Here is a 27162-nt window from a genome sequence, read left to right on the forward strand (position 1 = left end):
TCCCATCTTCTGCTAGAAGCTCTTCCTGCTCCCCTTTAGCCTATCTTCGTTTAGAGTTCCCCATTTTATATCTTGTTTACATCTGTTGTATCTATATATGTCTTATTTGTATAAAGTTATTTGCATTTATCTACCCCATTAATTACTGTGAGCCCCTTGAGAACAGGAGCCACTTTTTGCCTTTCAATGCATTGCCAGCACTCCTGATATAGAGCCTGCAGACATATACTTAATAAATGCTTGTGCTCTTGACATTTCCTGACGAGGGATATGGGTTGTCCTCCTATCCTATGTTCCTGATACACGACAAGCCCACTTCCTTTCTTTCCATGTCTCTCTGACAAAGGCTCAAAAGCCTCAAAGCCATTTATCCTTGGTAAGAGATTGTAGCCTAGTAACATCTGCCGTGTGCCTTTTCGTGGCCCCTTCACTTGGCTGACCCACAGCTTTAATATTTTGGAGACTAGTTTTGCCATGCAATCTCATTGAAAGAATGTTCATTTTTAAAAGAAAGGTGTTTGTTTCTATCCAGCTTGATCTTCTGTTTAATTGTTAATTTAGTGTTTAATTAATGTTTAATTGTTCAGTTCATTGTCCATCTACATTGGAAGTCTAAGATACATGCATGTACTACTGATGTACTAGCAATATGGGCCTTCCACATCCAAATACATTCCATGCTCTAGATAAGTAATTCTTTTCCCACTTTTTTCCCCTTACATAGATGATTAGCCCAAATTCTTTTGGGTGATTATGGGTCTTTTTATAAAAGGATCTGTAATTTTCTAAAGCATGCTTTCTTTAGTCAATGGAAATGTCGGAAACATCTAAAAAAATCTTACCATCTTTTTATTTGAACTTTGCACTAAAGATTCTCCATAGCAGTGGCAAACACCTTTAGCACTCATCCATCTTCCTGTTTTATTCTTCATTGCTATTAATAATTACAGGATCACTGAATAAAGATTTATCTTTCAAAGAATCTTATATGATTTTGAAAGTTGAATGGGATGTAACCTGTTTATAGAGAGGTTTAAAGAAAGGTAATGTTTTGGTCAACCAAATATAATTTTTTTAGAGCTATCAAAGAGTGAATATGGGAATATCTAGTATTTTTCTACATCTTTGAATCAGTGGTGTGTCTACTCTTGAAGAGCAATTGTGAAAGTCTCATTGTTTCCTTCTCCACTATGAAGCCTTCGATGAAAGTGTGGATTATTTTCATAAAATTTTTATAGGAGAGAGAAGGCATAGTGGTTATTGGTTAGTGATATTTTCTTAATTTTCCTGTTTGTGGTATCAGTAAGATCTGGGATTTTTCCAGGTTTTTGATACTTTCTTCCTTCAGATATCCTGAGAATTGGTCCTTCATAGCCCTCCAGATTTGTGGCATGGTGGGAAGAGAGCCTGGGTTCAGAATTTACTTTTTACCTGGGTGATCTTGGGCTAGTCTCTTAATCTCCCAGGACTTCAGTTTCCTCCTCTTTGAAAGGGCCTTTGAGATTCTTCTTAGTGCTAGGCTCATCATCCTAAAATAATAGTATTACAAATTTATTTTGCATAAACTTGGTCTCATCCCATCTCTGTTTTCTTTAGTGCCCTTTCTCCTCCCTCATGCAGCATATCAGGCACTATGATTTTTTGTTTTTGTTTTTGTTTTTTTCCCCTTAACTTCCATGTATTGGCTCATAGGTGGAAGAGTGGTAAAGGTGGGAATGGGGGGTCAAGTGACTTGCCCAGGGTCACACAGCTGGGCAGTGTCTGATGCTGGATTTGAAGCTAGGACATCCCGTCTCTAGGCCTGACTCAATCCACTGAGCTACCCAGCTGCCCTTAGGCACTATGATTTTTAGAGTCCATTTATGATATCTTCACTGTCATAGATTGAAGAAAAGGTTTGTTCTGATCTTTAAAAATTGTTTCAACTTCTCATCTATTGCTTTCCCTCTTCAAATGTCATACTTAAATACCCCCAAGATTACCCTTAATTGGGAAATTATTTCTGTAGTCTAGGTTTTTTCTCTACTACTTTTTGCTGTTTTTTTAAGGTAATACTTCTCATAATCTTCTATCATCTTCCTCTATCAGATAACACAAATGAGTTTATATTCTAAATTGGTATTGCCCTTGGCTGCCTTATTTTTTGCTTGGCAAGAAGATCAAGTGTTTGCTACCAGAGGAGGTTTCAAGGCTTTTTTTGGTCTCTGCCTCATGGTGATTGATTTATATGTGTTAAACTTCCTTAGGAATGGTCATATCTATATTAATATCTGCTTTCTATCCATATTTTTTGGCTTCAAAAACTTGTTTAAGTAGGTCAGATTGGAGTTGCCCAAGTTGTACGTCATATCTTTTTTTTTTCTAATTTAGCATTGATTTTAATTTTTGCTGTAACATGTCCATAGTTTGTATAGACAACTGATTCAGAAATGATTACCACATCAATAACTAGACATTTCCTGTTAGAATATAGTAAGTTTTTATTTTTTGAAATATTATTTGGTGCTCACCATGCCCAGAGCCTCCCAGATTTTTAAAAATATGTAGGTAGGGGAGTGGAAAAAATGCTGGGACTGGAGTCAGGGCCCAGAATTCAAATCCAGCCATAGATGCTAGATGTGTGGTCCTGGGCAAGTCTGGGGTAATTGATGTTCAGCATTTAAAATTAAGTAATGGGATGTATGAATCATGATGGGTGTGTTGGAAGGAATACCCATATTGATGGGTTTATTGAAGTATGTTGAAATGTAATATTAAAAGCTGAATTAATAATTAAAACAGGTTTTAGCTGTATAGATCTAGTAATACTATTTTGTCATTATGTGTGTGTTTGATATGACCATGTGAATATAAAAAAAGAGGAATTTTTTTCAATTTTTTTATTGTAATGCAAAACACACTTCCATATTGGTTATTGTTGTAAGAGTACTCTTCATACATAACCAAAACCTCAAAATAAAACCAAAGATATGCTGTTGTGAAAGACAACTCCAATAGTTCTTTCTCTGGTGGTGGATAGTGTTCCCTGTCAAGTCTTTCAGTATTGTCCCAGATCATTGCATTGCTGAAAGTTTTCACAGATAATCATTGCCCAATATTGCTGTTTTGGTGTGCAATGTTCTCCAGTTCTGCTTATTTCATTTTGCATCAGTTCCTACAGATCTTTCCAGCTTTTTCTGAAATTATCTTGTTTATCATTTCTCATAGCATAATAGTATTCCATTACCAACATGTACCACAGTTTGTTCAGCCATTCCCCAGTAAGTGGATATCCCTTCAATTTCTACTTCTTTGCCATCACAAAAAGAGCTGCTCTAAATATTTTTATACAAGTAGGTCCTTTCCTCTTTTTTTATTATTCCTTTGGTGTATAGACCCAGTAGTGGCATTACTAGTTCAAAGAGTATGCACAGTTTTATAGGCCTTTGGGTATAATTCCAAATTCCCTTCCAGAATGGTTGGATCAGTTCACAACTCTACCAATGATGCATTAATATCTCAATTTTGCCACATCCCTTCCAACATTTACCACTTCCCTTTATTGCCATATTGGCCAATCTAATAGATGTGAGGTGGAACCTCATGGTTGTTTTGATTTGCATTTCTCTTTTTCATGTGTTTATTGATAATTTTCCTTATTTAAAAACTGCCTATTCATGTCCCTTACCCATTTATCAAGTGAGGAATAATTTGATTTTTTGTACAATTGACTTAGCTCCTTACAAATTTGAGAAATTAGACCTTTGTCAGAGGTTTTTGTTATAAAGATTTCCCAATTTGTTGCTTCCCTTCCAATTTTGGTTGCATTGGTTTTGTTTGTACAAACCCTTTTTAATTTAATATAATCAAAATTATTCATTTTATATCTTATAATATTCTCTATCTCTTGTTTGATCATAAATTCTTCCCTTCTAAAGAAGGAAGTTTTGAAAAATATTACTAATTGAATTTAGCATATTTGTATTAATGGTGATTTTTCAGATACCTCAAATTAATAGAAAGTTTCACATATTCCTTAGAGAAAGCTTCTTTCCATATCCAATTTATATTGTAATAAAACTATCAAAGAAATATTATTTCATTGTTTAAAGCATTTGAATCCTTTTAGATCCATTCCATTAAAACTTCATTGTTTTACATTTCAGGCTTTTGAAGATCTCAGCAAGCTCATGGTCAAGGTAAATTAATTTATATCTGTTATTTTTATAACAATTATTGTTTTTAAGCATATTTTGTAAATAGAAAATACGGGTATTCTTTTTTCTGACAGGCAAAGGAAATGGTTGAATTATCCAAATCTATAGCTAATAAAATTAAGGATAAACAAGGTGACATCACAGAAGATGAAGTAAGTAATAGTTTTGTATTTTTTTTAATTAAAAGCCAAAAAATATAAATATCTGTCTAAATGGTATAATGAAATGTTTTGATGGTCTGCCTTTTAATATGGGGCTTGAAATAGAATGAAAATACTTCAAAAGTACCAAATGTTGGATCTAATGTCATTGTGTTAGCTATAAGAGCTAAAGGTTGATTTAAAAAAAATTTTTTTTCTTGGAATACAGATATTAGTATGGTAGAAATATCACAAAAAGAAAGTAAAAGATGATAGCTTTCTACAACTGTTTTGAAAGTCAATTTTTAGCCAAAAACTATTTGAAGGTGAGGTGTTTAAGGACATTTATTCTAATGATAACCTCATGATTGGTATTAAATGTAGTGTCATTGTTGCCTTAATGTTCTTAATTGCAAGGCTAATGAGGAAGGAGTAAGATGACAAGGTAAAAGAAAGATAGGCTACATTATTAAACTCATCCGAAATTTTAATGGAAATCCTTTCACCATTTCAAATAATGATAGATTATAAATATAGTGGAAGAATTTGTAGAAAGGCAGATTTACTCTTCCTTCAGCTTAAGGAAGAAAATTCCTAACAATTAGAACTGGCCCAGAGTGATGGACAGCTAGGTGGTACAGTGGATAGAGTGCTGGACCTGGTGTTAGGAAAATCCATCTTCCTGAGTTCAAACCTGGCTTCATATACTTACAAAGCACTGTGACCCTGGGCAAGTCACTTCACCCTGTTTGTTTCAGTTTCTCCATCTGTAAAATGAGCTGGAGAAGGAAATGGCAAACCACTCCAGTATCTTTGCCAAGAAAACCTCCAATGCCTCACTCACCAAGAGTGAGACAAAACTGATAGGACTCACTGCCAAAAGAATGGACTGCCTTGGGAAGATAGTGAGTTCCCCTCATTGAAGTTCTTCATATTGAGGTTAGATGGCTGAATCTAGACTAGACAGCTCCTGAGGCCCCTTCACATTCCAAGATTCTGGAAGTTAGGAGGAAAGGGAGATAGGGAGAATGAATAGAGGAGTACTTATTTAAACATTTAACTGATGTTTAGTAAAGGTTTTAAACTTTAAAAGAAAACAAATTTTAACTGCCATGTCATGTGTTTTTTTCTCTTTCCCGTTTAGACTATCAGATTTAAATCCTACTTACTGAGCATGGGTATAGCTAATCCAGTTACCAGGGAAACACATGGCTCAGGTACACATTACCACATGCAGCTGGCAAAACAACTAGCAGGAATACTGCAGGTGCCTTTAGAGGTAAATGGAGCCTTAAAACCCCTTATTTTTGGTAGTGTTTATCAGCAACCTTGATATGAGTGCCCCTTCTCTTATTTTTATTTATCCTCAGGTGATATGCCATTATTTTGTTTCTTTCTGAATTAAATATTACTTAGTTTGGATGAAATTGCTAACAGTTTTCTATTTTTCTATATTTATTTTCTGCTATCATTATGTGGCAACTGGGTGGCAAAATGGATAGAGCAGTGGGCTTGGAATTTAGAAGATTCATCTTCATGAGTTAAAATCCAGCCTTATAAGATTAGATGTATGATCCTGAACAAATCACTTAACCCTTTTTGCCTTATTTGCCTCATCTATCAACTGAGCTAAAGAGGGAAATGGCAAACAAATTCAGTACCTTTGCCAAGAAAACCCCAAATAGGGTCACAAAGACTCATACATGACTGATGACCAAATGACCATCATAAACTACACTTTATAGATCATTATTAGATATATGACTTTCTTAGTCAAAAAGTTTACTAATGTATTAGAGTTGCTCTTGCCTACTTTCTATGATTCATATATCATCTCCTAACCACCTAAAACAAAGTTAAGACAGAATAGGAGCAGCTAGGTGGCACAGTAGATACAGTGGCAGGCTTGTAATCACAAGGACCTGAGTTCAAATATAGCCTTAGACACTCTCTAGCTGTGTGACATGGGCAAGTCACTTAACCTCATTTTTCTAACCTTTACCCTTTTGTCTTAGAGTTGTTACTAAGACAGAGAGTAAGGTTGTTTTTTTTTTTTTTTTTTAATTTAAAAAGACAGAATAGCAGGCAATTTTATATGATAGTTGTAGGAATTCTAACTTGAAATACAGAGGCACCTTGCTCCAAAAGAGTTTGTATAGCACCTAATGCTAAAGAAGGATAATTTTTGGATGGATGTGGTAGTGTTTTTCAAGTACTTGAATGCCTGCCCTGTGGAAGGAAGTATTATATTTAGACTGTGTGATTCAAGTAGTGGTGAGTTGGGGTGTAGAACTAGCAACAAGGTAGAAGATGCAAAGAGAAAGGTTTCACTTAATCAAGAGCAGGAATGTCTTAATTAAAAGGAAAGGACTGCCTGGAGAAGGAATGATTTTCCCTGTCACTGGAGGTGTTGAAAAAAGTCTGGATGACCATTTGTCAGGGCTATTGTTGAAAAATTAATATTTCAAATAGAGATATCCCTTTTGTATGACCTCTAATGTCCATCACATGAATTGGACCTTAAGATTATAGAATTTTTAAAGTTATTCTTGAGCAACACTATCTTTGAACTTGAAAAAGAAGTTTTTAAATATGAATATGGAATTGATCTCGTATCTCAATAGGTTTCACCTTTTCAGTAATTGTAGTCTTCATATTTTCTTATGCATCTTTATTTTCTGGGGTACTGTGATTTAATACTGCTATACAAATTGAGGGAAATCTTTGCTACCAACCCTATTTTGTATTAAATTTACTTATCTCATATTTAAACAGGAACGAGGGGGAATAATGTCACTCACGGAAGTGTACTGTTTGGTGAACCGAGCTCGAGGAATGGAAGTAAGGATTCAGTTCTGATATCCTTCTATATCTAGAAGCTATTGATGTAATACAGGGAAAATCCTATTATAATGAATATTATTCAAAGATAGATTCTATTTCTAAAGAAAGGTATTTTCCTAACTTGAGGAATTGCCTAGAGGAGCAATTTTTTATAAACTTAGTCGTATCAGATTCTGTGATTGGATAATGCTGTGTAAAAATTGCCTTCTGATTCCTTGCTATACCAAAGACCTTGAGTGTATGGTGAGAGTAAGTAGTAATCAAAAGAGGAAGACTTCATTTGACTTGTTGTACAGTAGCAGTTACATTTCAAGTCTCCCCATTCTACATGACTTCTCATTTTTTCCATCCATTTCCATTTCAAAAAATTCAGCCACCTAAAGCTGCCACACACCAACACAAAAGGAACTAAGACAAGGAAAGGGTTGAATGGTGTCTATATGACTGAATGTTCTCAAGATAGTTAAAGTCCTGGAAATGTATAAAACTGAACTCATTCTATTCCCCCCAAACACTTCCCTATTTCTCTTGGAGGTACAGCTATCCTGCTAGTCTCCCAGATTTATAACCTTGGCATTATCCTCAGCTTCTCATTTTCCCTCCCCCTACATATTTGTTCAGTTACCAAATCTTGCCATTTCTACCTTCACAATATCTCTCTCATCTCACCGCTTTTCTCTCCACTTCACAGAGTTACCACCTTAGAATAGGTTCTTAGCCTCTTAAATGACTTCCTTTCTTCAACTCTCTCACCACTTCAATCCACTCTCCACGTTGCTGCCAAAGTAATTTTCTTTGAGCAGAAATATGACCATCTGATTCCCTTCTTCATTCAACTCCACAGATTCCTATTGCCTTAAGGATAAAACATAAACTCTATTTAGCCTTCACAGTCTGAACCCCAGCTGTCTTTCCAGCCTTACTGGGCAGTACTTCCCTCAGCCAAACTGCCCCTCTACCTGTTCTTCACACATAATACTCTATCTCCCATATCTGTTCCTTTGAATTAATTGTCCTGTGTAGAAAGACTCCCTCTTTCCCTGCCTTTTCCTAAAAGATACAGCTCAAATACCATATTCTACATAAAGCCTGTCCTTAACCCATTAACTGCTTAGTGTTTTCTTTCCCTAATGGTCTTGTATTTAACTACCTCGTATTTATTTTTATTTATTCACCTTATATTGAAGCTATATTTATATCTATTTTTGGACTTGTCTCTTCCAGTAGAATGTGTGCTCCTTGTGATTAGGTTTGTTTTATTCCTGGTACTTATGTCTTCATTACCTAGAACAGTCAGTGCCTGGCATATAGTAGCCATTTAATACATGTTTCTTATTGTTGTTGTTATGATACCTTCACCTTTTTCCTCCTGGTTTAAAGTAGTTTTAGGTAGACATCATCTTTATTTCTTCTGTCATTCTTGCAGTGTAAAAATATGCTTTCTCTCTGCTTTTTTTAATCTAAGAAATGAAGAGATTGGATTTAGGATGATCTTTATTATTTCTTCGGGCTCTGAATATTATGATTTAGCATTGTAACTGTTTAACAGAATTCCATTTAAAATAGAACAATTTGGATATCTTATAGCATTTGCTCTAAAGGGATTTTGCTTCTATAATCTTGTGTATGTGTGTGGGAGTGTAAATTTATTGTTGAGCACTTTATAAATGTCTTGACTTTTTTTTAAACCTCCTATCATTTAATATATAATAGGAAAGTTGAAGGTCCAACTTTACATGCCTTACTAAATGCTTTCTTTAATCAGATAGTATGCATTTAGTAATTCCTACTATGTGTTAGGCCCCATTCTAAGTAGGGAGGATACAAGTACAATGAATTAAATAATCCCTATGGAACAATTACAAGGTAGTTAAGTACTAGGTAGTTGATGAATTAAGTAATCCTTGTGGAACAATTACAAAGTAGTTAAGTACTAGGTAGTTGGAAGGGAGAGTACTACCAGTTTAGAGGATCATAAAAGGTATCCTATAAAAGGTGGCCCTTGAGCTGTATCTTTTTTTTCCTTTAAAAGACTTTACCTTCTGTCTTTAGAATCAGTACTGGTATTGATTCCAAGGTAGAAGAGCATTAAGAACTAGGCAATGGGGGTTTAGTGACTTGCCCAGGGTCACACAGCTAGGAAGGGTCTGAGGCCAGATTTGAATCAAAGACCTTTTATCTCTAGGCCTGGTTCCCTATCCACAGAGCTACCTAGATGCCTCTCCTTGAGCTGTATCTTAAAGGAATTATCCCTAGAATTTGACACAGAGGAAACCACATGGAAGCATGCCCAGGGACACATCTCAGCTCCCTCCCTCTATTCCTGGAGAGAATGGGGATGGGATTAGTTTAGTTGGATGAACAGCTTCACTTCATGGCTGACAAAGGACCTAGTCATGGAAGAGGAAGTAGTCCATTCATTTCCTTTGAGATTCATATTGCCCTTTAAGTAGTTAGGTCTTATCACCTAAAATCATGGCTAAATGTGCTTTTGAGTTACAGATTTCTCTCTTTGTAGTCTTTTGGGTTTGTTTAAATAGCATCATATCTGTTTGTTTATAATACCAATAAGATAAATTTTTTTTAATAGCTGCTCTCACCAGAGGACTTAGTAAATGCATGTAAGATGTTGGAAGCACTGAAATTACCTCTCAGGTAAGAGAATTTCTTAAGATGTATATTTAATTTGAACAATAATTCCTTGCAGATTGAATTGCAGTAGTGTGACCATTGAAGAGAGTGTTATTAGAAATATACATAGTGAAGGCCCCAAATCATGCTCTCCATGCTGAAGACACTTATAAAATGTTTGTTAACTAAATCTCAGTGTCAGTAGCTTCTCTTTTAACTTAGCTAACCTTCAAGTTCTATTCTGCATTTCCAGATTCTTCTTGTTACGCCATCATTGATATGTGGAATCTTTAGCTATCTTCTTTTTTTTATTTTTAAACCCTTACTTTCTGTCTTAAAATCACACTAAGTATCAGTTCCAAGGCAAAAGAGCAGTACGGGTGAGGCAATTGGGGTTAAGTGACATGCCCAGGGCTGTATAGCTAGGAAATATCTGAAGCCAGGTTTGAATCCAAGACCTCCAGTCTCTAGGCTGAGCTCTAGCCACCTAGCTGCCCCTTGGCTATCTTTTTTACAACTATATTGATCTTGAGACCAAAACAAATTAAAAGCCTATTGCTGACCTTTTGCAGAAGCTTATAAAAATCACCTAGTTCCTTGGTTTCTCTTTGTGTCAGTGAGCATTTAGCATTTACTATGTGCCAGTTCTGGGCATTCAAAGAAAGGGAAAAAAGCATGCCCCTAGCCTTCCGAGGGAAGACACTAGAGGTTGGGTTAGGGCAGGGGTTGGCAACATATGGCTCTTTCTGCAGGAGCCATAAAGTCCATTTTTTTTCAGGCGCTGTTACAGGAACGCACTGTGAGCACTGTACAGCTCTCACGAAATTACATTTTAAAAAATGTGGTGTTTGTAGCTCTCACAGCCAAAAAGGTTGCCGACCCCTGGGTTAGGGGATGGAGTTTAACCAGGAAAGTTTCTTGAAGAAGGAGGAATTTGAGCTGATTGTTGAAGGAAACCAGGGACATGAAGAGGCAAAGATGAGAAAGGAGGATATTCTTGGCCAATAAAAGTGGCCTGCACATGACACTGTGTTGTGTGAGAAACAGCAAAAAGGCCAGCATTACTAGATCATGGAGTATGTGGAGAGAAGTAAAATGTAAGAAGATTAGAAAGGGAGGAAGGGACCAGAGTGGGAAGGGCTTTGTAGATTTGATCCTGGAGGTAATAAGGAACCAATGGAGTTTATTGAGGAGAAGGGTGATAGGGTCAGCCTTGCTCTGTAGAATGACCATTTTGGCACCTGTGTGGAGGATGACTTGGAACATCTTGCGCATCATTCATTTGCTCTGACTCTGCCAGCTTTAACAGCTGGACAGGATCTAGTATAGAAAACCAAATACTCCCCCTGAATAAATATTTTTCCTATACCCCTTGAATCTCTCTTAAGAGTTGTGATTACATGATATATGGCAGGAATACAAGAATCTCTGATTTTATTGGTGGTATATTGCACCTACCAACTCAGGTTGGTAATTTCTCTGTGCCTTTGTAGAGACCTTCATAAATTGCTATTGCTGCTGTGGATGCTCATTACTTGATAGATAACTTCTTATGCTAAGCATCTAATCTTAGTAAAATTGATCCTTAGATACCAGGCATACAAGTACCATTTGTTGCAAGGCTTATAGTTGAAGCCTTTCTTGCTTGAGTATGTAGGCTCTACCAGAGCTTTCAGTACCTGGTACAGTCTTTAGTAACTTGGGGTCACCTCCATATTAGACATGATAATAGATTTTAGTGGAGATTGATAGAAACAGACATACATCAAATGCTCTCACATGTCTTACCATCATTCCTGCTCCTGTCTATGAGAACTGGGTGGGTGAGAAATGGGCAGATGGACAGACCCTTTGGCAGGAAGAATTTGGCAGTGAGGTAAGATATAAGGGCAAAATGATCTCTCAAATGGGACTGTTCAGGGTCAGTCTGTATGGTCTGGGATAATCTGAAGTCTTTTCTTCCATTGAGACTATATATCAAGAGGAAAAATCAAGAAGTAATCTGTACTTCACTGATCAAAACTTTGCTCCCAGTTCCTTGGAGTGTTGTATTTTGAATATTATTTCTGCTATGCTATCACTCCTATACATGGATACTTAAAAATCCCAGAGTTTTTTAGTTGCTGAAGTTTCTTGCACCAAGATTCCAAATTAATTCTCTTACTCTCATCTTTCTTTTTCAGACTCCGAATTTTTGACAGTGGTGTTATGGTCATTGAACTTCAGTCCCACAATGAGGAGGAGATGCTTGCCTCAGCTTTAGAGACAGTATGTCCTTTGACAGTTGGTTTTCAAAGAAGGTTTAAGCACATTAGATATAAAACTCAAAGAACTTGAAGTTTGCCATAGTAAGAAGTTATTTTTAGATATACAAGTTCTGATGTTTTAAAACTGATCTTAAAGAGTAAGGTAGCTTGGAATGGTGAGTAACACCACTTGGCATGAAGTCTCATAGGCCTGTCTTTCATCTCACCTCCTGAGGGACAGAGAGGCTGTATTGAGCTATTGACCACCACTCTCTCCCTCAGGCCTCAAATTCCGTGTTTCCCCACCTCTGCCAGCTCAAGTGCCACCTGCTTTTTGAAGCTTTTTAAAATTTCCACAGTTGAGAACCTCTCTTCTCTCTCCCCAACAGTCAGTGCCTATCCTGTATTTTTACTTATCTATTAACATGTGACCCCATTGCTGTGACAGAGACTGTCTCACATTTGTATTTGACTTTCCAGTGCATGGCACATCATAGACACTTGATAAATGCTTTCTGAGAGGTCGCTCTATTACTTAGTCATTGATGGGTTTCAATCTGTGTTGGGGTAGGATGTTCCCAGCCTAGGGATTTCCACACAGATAAGTTCACCGATCCTTTCAGCCTTGGTGTGTATCAAACCCATGATTAAGTGCTTCTCTGGCACCTCAATTTATCGATCCCTTTTTACTTAGAAATAAGGGGGACAAATAGACTAATGTTATACAAGGTATTTTCTTTGAGGCTTGTTAGCTTTGGCTGTTTTGTTTTTTAATCAAAGCGTTACATAACTGAGCTCTGTCAATAGTGGGCACACAGGCATCACTACTGATTGCCAGGCAACTGTGTCAAACAATTTGCTTCAGTTCAGTTTCAGTGTAAATGATTGGTGCTTACTCTGTACATAATACTCCATAAACCTAGATCAGAGCGATTTAGCGGATTTCTCTGTTGATGTGGCTCATTTCAGGTCTTGACATATTATTGCCTTCATTGAACTTGCATAATTTACTTATTAAGCATGGGGCTCTTGAGCAAGCCACTGAACTTCTCTTTGTTATAGTAATCTTATTGTTAAAAGGGAAGGCTGTACTAGATGATCACCAAAGATCTTTCCACTCTGATCTCTGGCTTTCAAATGTTTCTGTAGTGCACATTTTTAACTTAAGTTGATTCATGAAATTCTTTACCTTCTTCCTTTCCAGAATGTTCAGCCTAGCCTTTTGTTATGTTACCCTACAGACCTTTTATCATATATATTATAGAGATACTATAATTTAGGCTATTAGTTTTGGAATTTGGAGTTTTTATCTTAGTAGTAGTATTACTTCATGTTTGCATAACTCTTTAAAGTTTACATAATGCTTTCCTCATGGCACTTAGAGGTAGGCACTTAGAGTCAAGCACTGGTAAAGAAAATTTAATTCAACTGCTAATACTATTTGAATATGTGTAATTCAATCAAGAACCTATTGTATGTCTTAAAATGTCTTATTTGATCACATTCATAGGACTAAGTGTTATGCCTTGCCAATTAAATTCATAACACATTTTATTTGATTTTCTTTGTTACAGGTATCAGAAAAGGGATCTCTTACATCTGAAGAATTTGCCAAACTTGTAGGAATGTCTGTCCTCTTAGCCAAAGAAAGGTAAATTAGTTTGGGGTGGTGATGCTCATTTTTATTATTCTTATCATTGTGTTCTCTTAATTGATGAATCTGATAGCTTTTTCTTAGTCCCCATCAATCTTGACTTTTCTATGACATTTGGCACTGCTGACCACCATCTTCCCTTAAATATTCTCTCATCTATGAGTTTTCATGACATTTTCTCTCTGGGATCTTTTCTTGCCAGATTGACGCCTTCTTACTTTCCTTTGCTGGATCGTCATTCATATCATACCTGTAACTGAGTGTATCCATAGGCTCTGCCCTAGACCTTCTTCTTTTCTCTCTCTGTACCCCTCTCACTTGGTGATCTCATTAATTGCCATGGATTTGGTTATGGTGGCTCTATAGATAACTCCCAGGTCTATATATCCTGCTCTGGTCTCTCTCCTGAACTCTACATCTACCACTGGACATTGTGAACTGGATGCTCCATAAGTATCTCCAACTCAAACTATCCAAAATGTACTCATTACAGTCATGGGTGCCACCATTTTTTTAGTCACCCTGGTTCATGCTTTTAGTTTTTCAACTGATTCTCACTTCATATATCCATTCAGCTGCCAGGCATAGCCTCTTAGCATCTCTTGCGTATGTCCCTTTGTCTCCTTCTGCAGTTACTTCCCTTATCATGTCTCACCTAGACTGTTATAATCATTTCTTCCCTTGAGTCTCTCACCTCTTTCATCCATCCTCCTCATCGCTGTCAGAAATGTTCTTAAAGGGTACTTCCAGCCAAAATTCCTCTTAAGTAACCTTCAGTAGTTTTTCTAATATACCTTGTTATTATTCAGGCATGTCTGACTCTTTGTGACTTTGTGGACTATAGCATGACAGTAGTCCAGGGGGTTTTCTTGGCAAAGATACCAAAGTGGTTTTTCTTTTCCAGCAGATAAGGCAAACAGAGGTTAAGTGACTTTGCTGAAGGTCACATAGCTAGTGTCTGAAGTGGATTTGAACTCAGGTCTTCCTGATTCCTGGCCCAGCACCAAGCCACCTAGCTGCCTCTGTTATATCTAAGAACAAATATAAGTTCCTTCTTGCAGCATTTAAAGCCTTTAAAACCTCATTCCAGCCTACCTCTTCAGCCTTCTTTTCTGTTATTTCCCTTTCCATAGTCTAACAGTCATCCCAAACTGACCTTCTTAGTATTCTTCATAAAAGACACTCCATTTCCCTCTCTGTGCCTTTGAACTGGCGTTCCTCACTACCAGGAATGCATTTCTTCCTCCCCTCTGCCTTTTATACTCCCTGCTTTCTTCCAGAATGCAGCCCAATTGCCACCTGCTGTGTGGTATCTTTCCTGATTCCCCCAGTTGCCCTTGGAGTTCTCGTCTAAACTGTGGATCCTCCCAGTATAAAATTGAAGCTCCTTGAGGGATAAGACTATTCCCTTTTCCCCTTTATATCTCTAGTACTTTGCATGGTGTACATTTAATAAATCCTTGTGGATTGATTGATTGAATGTATAAATGATTTTGTTTTCACCTTTGTCTTTAGGTTGCTTCTTGCTGAAAAGATGGGCCATCTTTGCAGAGATGATTCAGTGGAAGGCTTGCGATTTTATCCAAATTTGTTCATGACCCAGAGTTAAAGATTTTGTAATTGTAATATTCTTTACCCATATCCTTTCATCATGCAATGGCTGAATGACAGAAAACTAAGAGATAAACCTTTATCCACTTAGGAATTTTGGTAGAGTACTGCAATACAGGACAGCTTTTCTAGTGTTTTTCCCTAAATAGAATATCTTAGGAAGGTTATTTAGGATTAATATAGAAAGAAACTAAAGAAAAAAGCTGTCATGAAAATTAAATCATGTTATGTTTATGTTGACCCTTCTTGGGTCAATGTAAAATAAGAATGTCTAACTGGATCCTTTAATTCAACTGCTTGGAAAGAAGGGAGTTTAGTTCATGAGAATAAACCTGGCCTAGTAATGGTTATGTTGACAATGTGTCTGCATTGGATTGAATCACAATAGGATTCATGTTTGTGTCAAATGTTTACCCATCTGGGGTATCTGAAATATGCAGTGCAGTGATGAAACTATGGCACCAGTGAAGTACAAGGTGAAACTGGTTGACATATTAAATACCTCCTCTGAGGGAATTTTGGAAGCAGTCATAGGCTATGTCTCTTTCAGAGGCCAGATCAAGAATCCTTTTTAGCATTTTATTTGGCTTACTTATGTAGGGACTTGATGCAGTAATTTCTATTTTCTAGTGGTGAATTCATGACTGGCATTTAAAGAATGCACCTATGTCATTTTACTTTTAAAATGCATTGGATTTTGAAATTGAATTAAGAAGCTGTTTAGACATGTGTAAAGGGATGATTCCAAATTTGGGAATTAGCTGCCCTGAGGATATGTTAAGTCTGCTATAGAGAACCCTGAATCAGCCATCAGGAACCTGGAAAGTTAATTGTCTTTTTTCTCAGAGTAGAAAAAGAAGAAAGTTAGAAAACACACACACATACACCCATATCTCCATCCTTTCTTCCTTTACAGCAATGAACAATTCTGGTGCACTACTAGCAAGTCATTCTACCATATTCCAGCAATATTTTTTACTTCTGTTTGCCCTGATTTACTTAATAACATGCAAAAAAGCCTGCTTCTTGGTATTACTGCTCTGTTTAGAAAAATATTACTGAGAGAAATAGATCCTGAGATCAAAAAAATGCTGCCACTATTGAAAATAGTTCCAGTTTTACAACTATACAATATAGTAATAATGGTATAACTTAGGCCACGCGCCTAACGTCAGGATGGGACCCCCTGCACAGACTGGCCAAGGAGATGGAGTAGGAGGGTGAGGATAATTTTTAACTGGGACTTTGTAGCATGTGTATACCATTTTACAGGATGATCAGTAACCATACTCTTGAGAACCAACCTTCAGTGACTAAGTATTTAGCCAACCTAAGAGGAATCCCCATTTTTATACTTGAGTCTCTCTAAGGGACTTCTGAGATGTGTGAGATCAATCTGTGTATCACTGCTGGCAACCATTCCAGGATCCTGGTGTGGAGATCTCAAGGGATTTCTAGCCTCATACTCAGAAAATACCTCCTGCTAGGCCAGCTAGCCACTCTCTTTATACAAGTGTCAGTTCCTGGGTATCAGCTTTAGCTATTTAATATCTGTAGAGCACCAACAGAAGTGCTGCCTCTAGAGAACTTTGTTCTAGGTACCGTTTGCTGGCCCACACTGTTCTGCTAACAGTTCACTGATGAGTGAACTCCCTCATTCAAACCCTTAAGTTTGTTCCTAGGTATCCCTAGAATTTTTAGACCTCCAAAGATGCAAAGGATGCTTTTATACACAACACAAAGAAAAATCTCATTTGTCAAGTTTGGGTTTTTTTTAAATGACAAATGCTTCCACCCTGATCCCTCTTACTTTTCAATAGTAAGCTGTTCCACAGGTTGTAGATACTAGGCAATGGTTCAAGCTTTAAGGGTTAAGATCATTCACAACAAATTAATGTGATTCAGGCATTATGTTTACTTTCATATGACAGCAGCAAAATATGAATGGGGTACCAATAACCAACTACAAAGTGAAGGGAACTGGAAAGGGAGGGGAAATTGCATATAGACACTATTCTGGAGGCATTATCATCTTTTGAAACAAAATATGTTTAGACACTTTAGGGATTTCTTGTTTTGCATTTTTAAGTGGGCATATTTCCACTATTTCTTGTCCCAAACTCTGTTTTTTGTGACTTTGAACTCTCATGGGGGCATCATTCAGGTCTTGCTCTTCAGAGGTTATGTTGAAGTATGAACTATTGGACCCTGACTCCCACCTAAAATGCTGTCTCGGTGCTTTTCATAATTGGTATGTTTATTATTTAGTGCTTTCATGACTTACCTCTTAGAAGCATTAAGACACAGACCTGTATCCTTAGCTTTATTATAATGGCACTTCTTGAGCCACTTATTGTCGACAAAACTTTCTACTTTGTGTAAGTAAAGATCTTTTCAGGGTTAAATTAAATGATTGATACATAATATATATTAATAAATCATCATAATAAAAAGATTTTTCCTAACTTGATATTCTCTTTTTTTAAAGTGTGAGAAAGTCTATAAACCATGGTCACCCTTATCCTCCTAGACAATCAGATGCCTACTACAAACATTAAGGATGCTTTCAAACTCCTTATTTTAATCATTTTAAAAGAGAGCTGTTCTTATAATGAACTCTTTAAAAAACAACTTGCTCTATGTGAATGTGAATATATTAAAGTGGCCCTAAATCCATCCTGCCCATCCACCAATCTTGCCAAGACATGACTTTCATCATGTCAAGGCCTATTTATATCTATCCAATCGCCTCTCTTCCCATTCCATAGCATCTCTTTGCTCCCATTTCCCCCCTGCTGAACATCAGTACTCATTGATAACCCATGGCCTTTGCTTATCAGTGTCTGGGATAAAGATGTAGAAGTACCAAGGAGTAGCTAATAGTAGACAATAGGACCAGAAAAATCTTAGGCTACTAAAGGATTGGGTTAAATCTTTAAAAAATGAAATCTGGTGTCCTCTTATACTTGGATTAAAAAAAAATTCACTTTCACATGTGCAGGGGTAGGAGAGAATAGTGAGACAGCAGCATCTAAGAAATATCTGGGGTTTAAGTGGTAACAATTTAGACATGATGGGAAATAACCTTTGCAAAAGATACATCAGTAGGAAATAGAATTTTTTTATGAAATATATACCAGAGAATAGCACACAGGCCAGCTTGTCTGGAAAGCAGGTAGAAAGTGAGGGGGAATAATGTAGAGTCTGGAAACAAGATTGTTAGGAACTTTAAAATGAGATATCAATTAAGCCTATTGTGATAATTTAGGCAAAATGTGAGGGACCAAACTGGGGCAATGGCCATGTGAATAGAAAGAAGGGGATAGATGTGAATGAATATAAGATTTGGCAACTCACTGGATATAGAGAAAGAAGTAAAGGAGGGAGGAAGAACTGAAGATGATGTTGAGGTGAATCTGGGTAACCAGGAGAATGTTCCCTTAATTGAAATAGGAAATTAGGAAAGGGGATGGCTTCCATTTAGTACATGTTGAGTTTGAGGATGTTGAAATGAAGATATCTGGCAATCAAGGCAGTTGGTGATAGGGGCCTGGAGCTCACAAGAGAAATGAAGAGTAATGGGGTATTTGAACTTGGGAGTCATCTGTAGAGAGATGAAAATTGAACGCATTGGTTTCATATACAATCACGGAAAAAAAGAAGAGAGGAAGAAAATAGGCCTAAGGTACTTTGGGGTAACAGTAGAGCATGGATACTGGTTTTGCAAAACTTTGCCAAATATGTTGTTTCCCTAAGAACAGAATTAAGTACCCAATGCTGACAAGACCCTGCTGCTAATCTTTTTTACTTCTACCCTTTAATAAATGAATAATGCTATTTGTCACTTTTTAAAAGTTTCTTAACCAAAGTACAATTTGCTTAATGGCAGTATAGTTCAGAAAGAATTCTCTACCTATAAAATCGCATACAATAGGAATTTGGTTATCTGTACCTAATTCTTGCTCCAGAAAGGTTTCTAGAGTGCTAATATTCCAAAGAATAGGCTGAGCTAAAAAATGTTATACATGAAAAACCTGATTATAGAATTGAAAATTTGGTATAACCAAATAAACTAAATCTTTACCAGGAGTTAAAAGTGGATGGTGGTCATTTTTTGCTGGTCAAAATAGATTTTATTAGTGCTATTAGTTAAATTACTTTAAAAGGAAAGCATTTTTAAAATCTAGGATTTTAAATAAAGGATTGTAATTGTTTTTTAAAGCCAATTGAGAATTTTAAGGAACTAAAGCTAGGTTTTAGCTCCAATGAAAAATGTGATACTTTTCATAAGAGCAAAAGAAATTGTAAGTAGCTTACGTAAATTAGGGTTAATCGAATTCAATTCAATGTATCAGTTATTAAGCATCTATTAGTCCAAAGCACTGCTAAGTGCTGGTGAGATACAAAGGCAAAACCTAAACGGTTCTGACCCTCAAGCAAAGACTTATGTGGACAGACTTAAAAGAGAACTTTCACCTCCACCGCCTTGTACTTTTAACCGAATAGATTTAAGATGTTGCTTTAGATGTGTGCAGATTTTAGGCTTTTTTTTTTTCCTTAAAAAAAGCAATAGGAATCATTCCTGGGCTTTAAAAGATACAAACTTCGATAGTGATAGCTACTTTTCTAGCCCTCAAAACCATATCCGCGAATCCTCTTGAATTCTGGCCACTTCCTCGGTTTTCCTGGTGGGAAATCCCATTTCTTCTGTTTCGCCACTCTAAGAAGCACAGGATGTCGGAGCTCCCAAGGGCGGATCAGACCAAAGCCTAGAAATGAGCATTCAGCCTCTGTGGCCCTGGTCACTCAACCTGGGAAGCGAGTGGTCCCCACTCCTCCCTACAGTTACTTTCCCTTCTTAACCAGCAAGAAAAAGAAAGCTTTACGGAAAGAGGTGATGGTTAGAATTTCCAAAAGCTCTTGCTAGACCACTGTTGACGCTGCCTGAAACTCTTTGGGGATGGATAGAGTGAGTAAGGTCTACGCCGGCGGGCTCTGACTCTTGGACTTGAAGAAGGGCTAAAGAGATGACTTGGGGCTTCGGTTGACTACTCAGTTCGCCTGGGGGGGGGTGGGGTGGGGAGATGGGAGGCAGATTCTGCATATTTCCCGTCCTGTTTCCTGCCGGGCTAGGGGCGAGAGGAGGGAAGGATGCGGTGCCTGGCAGAGAAAACACACACACACACACACACACACACACACACACACACACACACACACACACAACTTCCCCTGAGTTGTGAGTCCGCCCTCTCCCTCTTCCCTCCCCCCCCCCCCTCACCCACAGCAGCTGCCGAGGGCAGTATGCGGGCGGGGCGAGTCAGCCAGGCCCGGCCGAGACTGATCTGGGCAGGGGCAGGGCGTTCCTCGCCCTCTTCTTTCCTGTTTGCTGGCTGCCCAGTTAGCTTGAGCCCGGGAGTTTCCTAGTCAGGAAGGGGATGCTTCACGGACAGACGCAGGGCCAAGGGGGAGCAAGCGGGTTTGGCTTTAGAGTCTCTGCTCTTAAGTCTCCTTGGTTGAGAACACGCAGCGCTTTAGACCAGGAGGAGTACCCTGACGTCCCAGGAGAATACTGAAAGGTTGCAGTTTGTGGAGGTAAGAGTCCTGGCTGCCTGCCTTCTTTTTTTTTTTTTTTCTTTTTTTAAAAATTATCTCCTATAAAGCGATCCAGTGCATGCGTTGCTCGCAGCCTCTTTGCGCTTGGGGAGCCTCGCGGTTTCGCGCTGGGAAGCGTGGTGCCCACCTGTCTACGCGTGGATTTACTGGAACTTTCTTGCTGCGATCAGAAACTTTATCTGAACGATAGCAGCTTTATCCGCCAAAAGAGGACTAGCACATCTTCAATGACTTTTTTTTCTTGATAATTTTTTTTTCTGTTCCTTCTGTCCAGTTCCGATTCCCTTTACTTTCCTATTTGCTATGCCCTGTGAAACAGATAGTAGAGCTTGGTTGAAATCAGAAATACCCAAACTCTATGCAACAATTCAACTTTTGTAGCAGGATTTTAAATGTATGTCTTGTAAGGATAAGTAGGATAGTGGAGTCCAATGACCCGTGTTCTAGTTCTGTTCTCACACATATTAGATTTTTGATCACTAGCAAGTCACTTAAATCTCCAACTTCCCCACTGGCCAGTTCTAGAATCTTAAATTAGTAGGAGGTATTGATCTGCAGGAGAGAGAATTCCCAAACAGGGAGTTTTCTACATTAATGGATCGCTGGTGTGGAGGATGATAATAATGATGACGATGACAATAATTCTGTGGAGACATTGAGGGAATTTAGTTCTAAGCGACCTCCCCTATTCTGATGTTGATTGACGTGTAGGTAACCCTAGATTCTCCCAAGCTATGTCAGAAGCAGGCTTTGTGAGATTTTTCCCAAAAGGGAAAAGTAGGAGCAGACTAACTAATGGATATTAGTTTTCTAAAGACCATCTTTAGAAGACCCTTTGGAAGAACTCATTACCAAGTGATCAACTTATTTGGCCACAACTCATAAAGACTTTCTCTTCCAAAGGATGGAAGGTGGGAGCTACATCCCTCAGCTCAGGGAACTACCCAGAATCATAGAGTTTTGCAGTACAGAAGTCTAATAATATGCAGAAAGTTTCTCAAGAAAAAGTAAACATCTTTGTGACATACATAAAGCTATAAAAATGTAGAGCTATAAGAATTTCAGCCCATTTTAATAAGCACCAACTATGTGGAAGGTAAATAAAAGTGATTTTAAGAAGATCTTGCGAAAGTTCATAAGTATTTTGAAAGACACACGGCAAAGGATCAACACTATAATATGGATTTGCCATATATGCCTTTAGAACAAGGAGGCTAGATGGTTCAGTGGAGAGAACACCAGGCCTGGAAGACCTGAGTTAAAATCTGATCTCAGACACTTACCAGCTGTGGGACCCTGGGCAAATCACTTAATTTCTGCTTGCCTTAATCCCCTGGAGAAGCAAATGACAAACCACTCCAGTATCTTTGCCGAGAAAACCCCACGGACAGTATTGTCATGCTGTGATCTGCAGGATCACGAAGAGTTGGACATGACATAACAAGAATCTTTAGAACATGGACCAAAGGTGGACCGATATTGTATAGCTTTGTAACACAGAACCTGGCCACAAAGGGGTACATTTAAGTGAAGGACACAATGGGAAACAGACCAAATAAGAACATGCATAGCATGAAATAAGACCTCCATGAAGTAAGACTCTGGAATTAGAACATTTTTCCAATTCTTCCAATTTAAGTGTTTCTTTTCTGAAGGGACAAAAACCACTTTTCCCTCTGTTTTAATGTATTGAACAGTCCACATTACTTATATCTATATTGTGGAAGCTGCTTAAGGGTTAGTTCCTTTCTCCCATTTAGAAGGGAAGTCTATGAGGCTCCAGGCTATTACTTTTGGTCCAAGCAGATTTTGTAATTGCATAAATTTTTTTTGACTTGATAACTTGGGCTAGCGAGAGTAATTACAAATAGCATCTTTGCCCATCTCTAACATATACATTTGGAATTGCTTTTTCTGGAAATGTGTGTGCATATTTATATACATAGTATACATGTCAACATTCTTTTTCTTAAGATTTTTTTTTAAAGCTAAACATTCATAAATGACTGGTGAATATGTACAGTAAACTAGAAGAAATACACTAAGAACCAGCTAAAAAGGAAACAAATGAATGAAAACTAGCATTCGGCAAAGTTCTTTTCTTATTCTTAACAGTCCTTTCTTTTTCTGGGTGTACTGGCTACTTTTTGATCGGTGGTCTAGTTAGCAGGATGCCCACATTTGCTTCTAGAAACCTAAGCATATTCCTTCTCTTTTGAATATATCACAGCGGAGTCTGACTGGAATTCCTCCAGGTTGCACCACATGATAAGCATAGACTACAAACCTCAGAAAGACTTTCATCATACGGAAAAACAAGCAAGTTGGTCATTATTGCTGTCTTCACAATCACTAGCATTCAATCCAAGAGTTCTTTTTCAAAAGTCCTGACTGAAACAGGCAGTTTTGGTAAAACTGTTCAACTTTTTGGAATTGGACCATCTTTCTCAGTCCATGTTGTTGAATGTCAGATACATTAGCATCCTAATTGCATAAAGCCTTATACTGACACGTGATCATAATGATGTTTTCTGTGAAGGTTTCTACTGTGTCCTTTAGCCAGGTCGACCCTTCCATGCTTCAGATGTAAATCTGAGCTATCCTGTAGAGGATTCCATCATTCTCTCTAGGAGAGTTTTTATTTTGTTTTAATTGCCATCCAAATCTCTGCTGCCTCGAGTGCTGGAAAATATGTTTGTTTGTTTTTTAATTTGCTATTTTTGAATGAGAAAGATAAATTCTGATATCAATATCTCTTTCCACCCCCTTAAAATATGAGTAATCCATTCTTGAGAGAAACTGGATTTATTTTTAATTTCAGTGATTGAAGTGGTTCTTGGCTGTAGGAATATAAAGGATCACATGTATAATGTCAACTACTGATAATGGGGGATTTTAAAAACAAACCTATAAATGTTTTTTCACATTAATTTTTTCATGTAAATATACATTAAAAATGCAATAAAAATTCTGATTTCAATATTTCTTTTTTTTCTTAAACACTATGTAATCCATTCCTAAGAGAAACTGGATTTATTTTTTTTTTTATTTTAAACCCTTAACTTCTGTGTATTGACTTATAGGTGAAAGAGTGGTAAGGGTAGGCAATGGGGGTCAAGTGACTTGCCCAGGGTCACACAGCTGGGAAGTGGCTGAGGTCGGATTTGAACCTAGGACCTCCCATCTCTAGGCCTGGCTCTCAATCCACTGAGCTACCCAGCTGCCCCCGAAACTGGATTTATTTTTAATTTCAATGATTAATGGGGTTCTTGGCTGTGAGAGCATAATACATCCCTATGAAGGATCACATACACACATAATGTCAATTGCTAATTAATGGGAGATTTAGAAAACAAACCTATAAATCTTTTTTACATTTAAATTTTACAGAAAAATATACATAAAAAGATAAATTCTGATATCGACATTTTTTTCCTTAAATACTGAGTAATCCATTCTTTTTATTTTTTTAATCCTTACCTTCTACTTTAGAATCAATACTATGTATTAGTTCCAAGTCAAAAGAGTAGTGAGAGCTAGGCAATGGGGGTTGTGATTTGCCCAGGGTCACACAGCTAGGAAATGTCTGAGGCCAAATTTGAAACTAGGACCTCCCATCTCTAGGCCTGGCTCTCAATCCACTGAGCTACCCAGTTGCCCCCTGAGTAATCCATTCTTGAAAGAAACTGGATTTATTTTTAATTTCAGTGATTGAAGTGTTTCTTGGCTGTAGAAGCATAAAACATCCCTATGAAGAATCATACATACTCACACACATAATGTCAACTGCTAATTAATGAGAGATTTTAAAAGCAAACCTATAAATGTTTTTAACATTTAAGCTTTACATTTAAATATACATCAAAGGGGGCAGCTGGGTAGCTCAGTGGAGTGAGAGTCAGGCCTAGAGACAGGAGGTCCTAGGTTCAAACCCGGCCTCAGCCACTTCCAGCTGTGTGACCCTGGGCAAGTCACTTGACCCCCATTGCCCACCCTTACCACTCTTCCACCTATGAGAAAATACACCGAAGTACAAGGGTTTAAAAAAACAAACAAACAAACAAAATAAATATACATCAAAAAGATAAATCCTGATATCAACATCTCTTTCTTCTTAAATACTGATAAATAATTACTTAATAATTAATAATCCATTCCTGAGGGAAATGATTTATTTTTTATTTCAATGATTGAAGTGTTTTTTTGGCTGTAGGAGCATAATACATGCTTATGAAGGATCACACACATATATAGATATAGATATGTCAATAATAAGCAACTTTTGAAACACACCTATAACTATTTTCCATATTTAAAATTTACATGTAAATATACATGTATGTGCACAAAATCATATGCATATACATAATTAACAAGTCAAAAGGCAGGTGGTTTTTTTTTCCAGAAGAAAGGCCCCCCCCCAAGTACCTTTGATCTTATACTACAGGCAAATAATCTGACCTGACTCTAGAGCAGTGATGGACAACCTTTTGAGCTTGGTGTGTCAAAATTTGCCCCCAAAACGAGCATAACTTGGGTGGTGTGTCACTTTGAGAAAAAAAAAAACATCATTTCACGATATTTATAGTTTAAATAACAAAAATGTATAATTGTAATATGTAACTATATTTAATAAACCAAAATAGGTAAATCAATATAAATAGAATTGTCATCTATAGTGCACAGAGTGTCTACACTACACTACAGCAAATGTTTCATCCTTGGCATGTGGCCCCATACTTCTCTGTATGTGGCCGCATGCAACCATGTGTCATTGAAAATGGCTTACGTGTACACGCGTCATAGGTTTGCATCACTGCTCTAGAGAGAGCCTCTCATTCAAGTCTTCTAAGCCACAGGCAGCCTTACTTTCCCTGCTCTCCCAGGTGGTCGGCAAAAATAAATAAATAAATGAAATGTTGCATGAATCATCCTCTTGCCAATATGTTTCAGCAACTGCAAATCTTGGAATGCTGACAAAAGAAAAACCAGTAAAAGGATTTAATTTTTATAATACAAGATAATTGCTATTTATCTATCCCTTCTTTAGATTACATCACCTTAAAGAAGTCTGGGGGTTAAGAACTACAAAAAAGTCACTCATTTCTGTACCAAACCCAGATTTTGAGTCTTCTATGTGTGTTAAGCACCAAGGGCAAGAAAAAGGCAAAAAAGAAACAAATACTCCTCGAAAGAAACTAAACGTCAAGTTTAATAATTATTTGTAAAAACTGTTAACTTTATTCAAAAAAATCAACAGCCGTGATTCAAATTTTTAGCATGAGTGGAATAATGTATAGACTACTGGAGTCAGAAAGACATGAGTTTGAGTCCTGTCTCAGACACTTAACTAGCAGTGGGAACCTGGGCAAGTTACTTGCCCTCAGCCTCAGTTTCCTCTACTATAAAATGGGACTGATATATTCTCAGCAATACAATGATCCAGGACAATTCTGAGGAACTTATGACAAAGAATGCTATCCATATCCAGAGGAAAAAACTTTGGAGTAGGAATGCAGATCAAAGCATGAGATTGTTCACTTAAGTTTATTTGAGTTTTTATTTTGGGGTTTGGGTTTTATATGATTATTCTCTTACGAAAATGAACAATATGGAAATTTTTTTGCATGATGCTACATGTGTAACCTAGATCTTCAGCTTCCATTGGTTTGGTCATCAGCTTTGTGCAGATGCTTGGATGTATGCATCCATCTGCCTTTCTATCTATCTATCTGTCTGTCTGTCTGTCTGGCTATCTGTCTCTGTCTATCTATCTATCTATCTATCTATCTATCTATCTATCTATCTATCTATCCAGCTCTGAGCTCCAGCTTCACATTGCCAATTACCTGTCATTTGAACATCTCCAAATGGATATCCCTTATGTATCTCACATTCGTCATTTTCCAAATAGAACTTATCTCTCCAAATCATCTCATGCCCAAGCTTCTTTATTTTGATATCTGTTTGGGCACCTAGGTTCGCAGTGGCAGAGGCATCTTTGATCCTTATATATGATATAAATCTGATCCTTTACCAAGCCTTAATGATTCTACTTTCACAACATCTTTGGCATCCATCCCCTTTTCTCCACTCACATGCCACCACAATAGTTCATGTCCTTATCACTTCTTGCTTGGGCTATTGCAACAACCTCTTCCCTAGCTTCTTTTAAAGCTCACCTTGTGGATCATCCCTTAAGGGAAATTTTCCCTAATCCTTTT

General features: G+C 37.4%; 1 protein-coding gene across 3 annotated transcripts in view; it reads left to right on the forward strand.

The window, feature by feature from the left end:
• Nucleotides 1-17787, forward strand: part of VPS36 (vacuolar protein sorting 36 homolog) — a 51389-nt gene extending 33602 nt beyond the window's left edge. For 2 of the 3 annotated variants that reach the window (XM_044666059.1, XM_044666060.1), the window contains exons 7-14: nt 4146-4178; nt 4271-4348; nt 5481-5615; nt 7112-7177; nt 9771-9835; nt 11995-12079; nt 13632-13708; nt 15227-17787. In XM_044666059.1, the coding sequence (XP_044521994.1) occupies nt 4146-4178; nt 4271-4348; nt 5481-5615; nt 7112-7177; nt 9771-9835; nt 11995-12079; nt 13632-13708; nt 15227-15320 (633 nt within the window). In that variant the 3' untranslated portion in view covers nt 15321-17787. The remainder of the gene's footprint in view (nt 1-4145; nt 4179-4270; nt 4349-5480; nt 5616-7111; nt 7178-9770; nt 9836-11994; nt 12080-13631; nt 13709-15226) is intronic. The other variant, XM_044666061.1, reaches the window with a different exon arrangement.
• The last annotated feature ends 9375 nt before the right edge of the window (nt 17788-27162 follow it).

The sequence above is a fragment of the Gracilinanus agilis genome, chromosome 3 (assembly GCF_016433145.1).
Source record: "Gracilinanus agilis isolate LMUSP501 chromosome 3, AgileGrace, whole genome shotgun sequence".
NCBI classification, from domain to species: Eukaryota; Metazoa; Chordata; class Mammalia; order Didelphimorphia; family Didelphidae; genus Gracilinanus; species Gracilinanus agilis.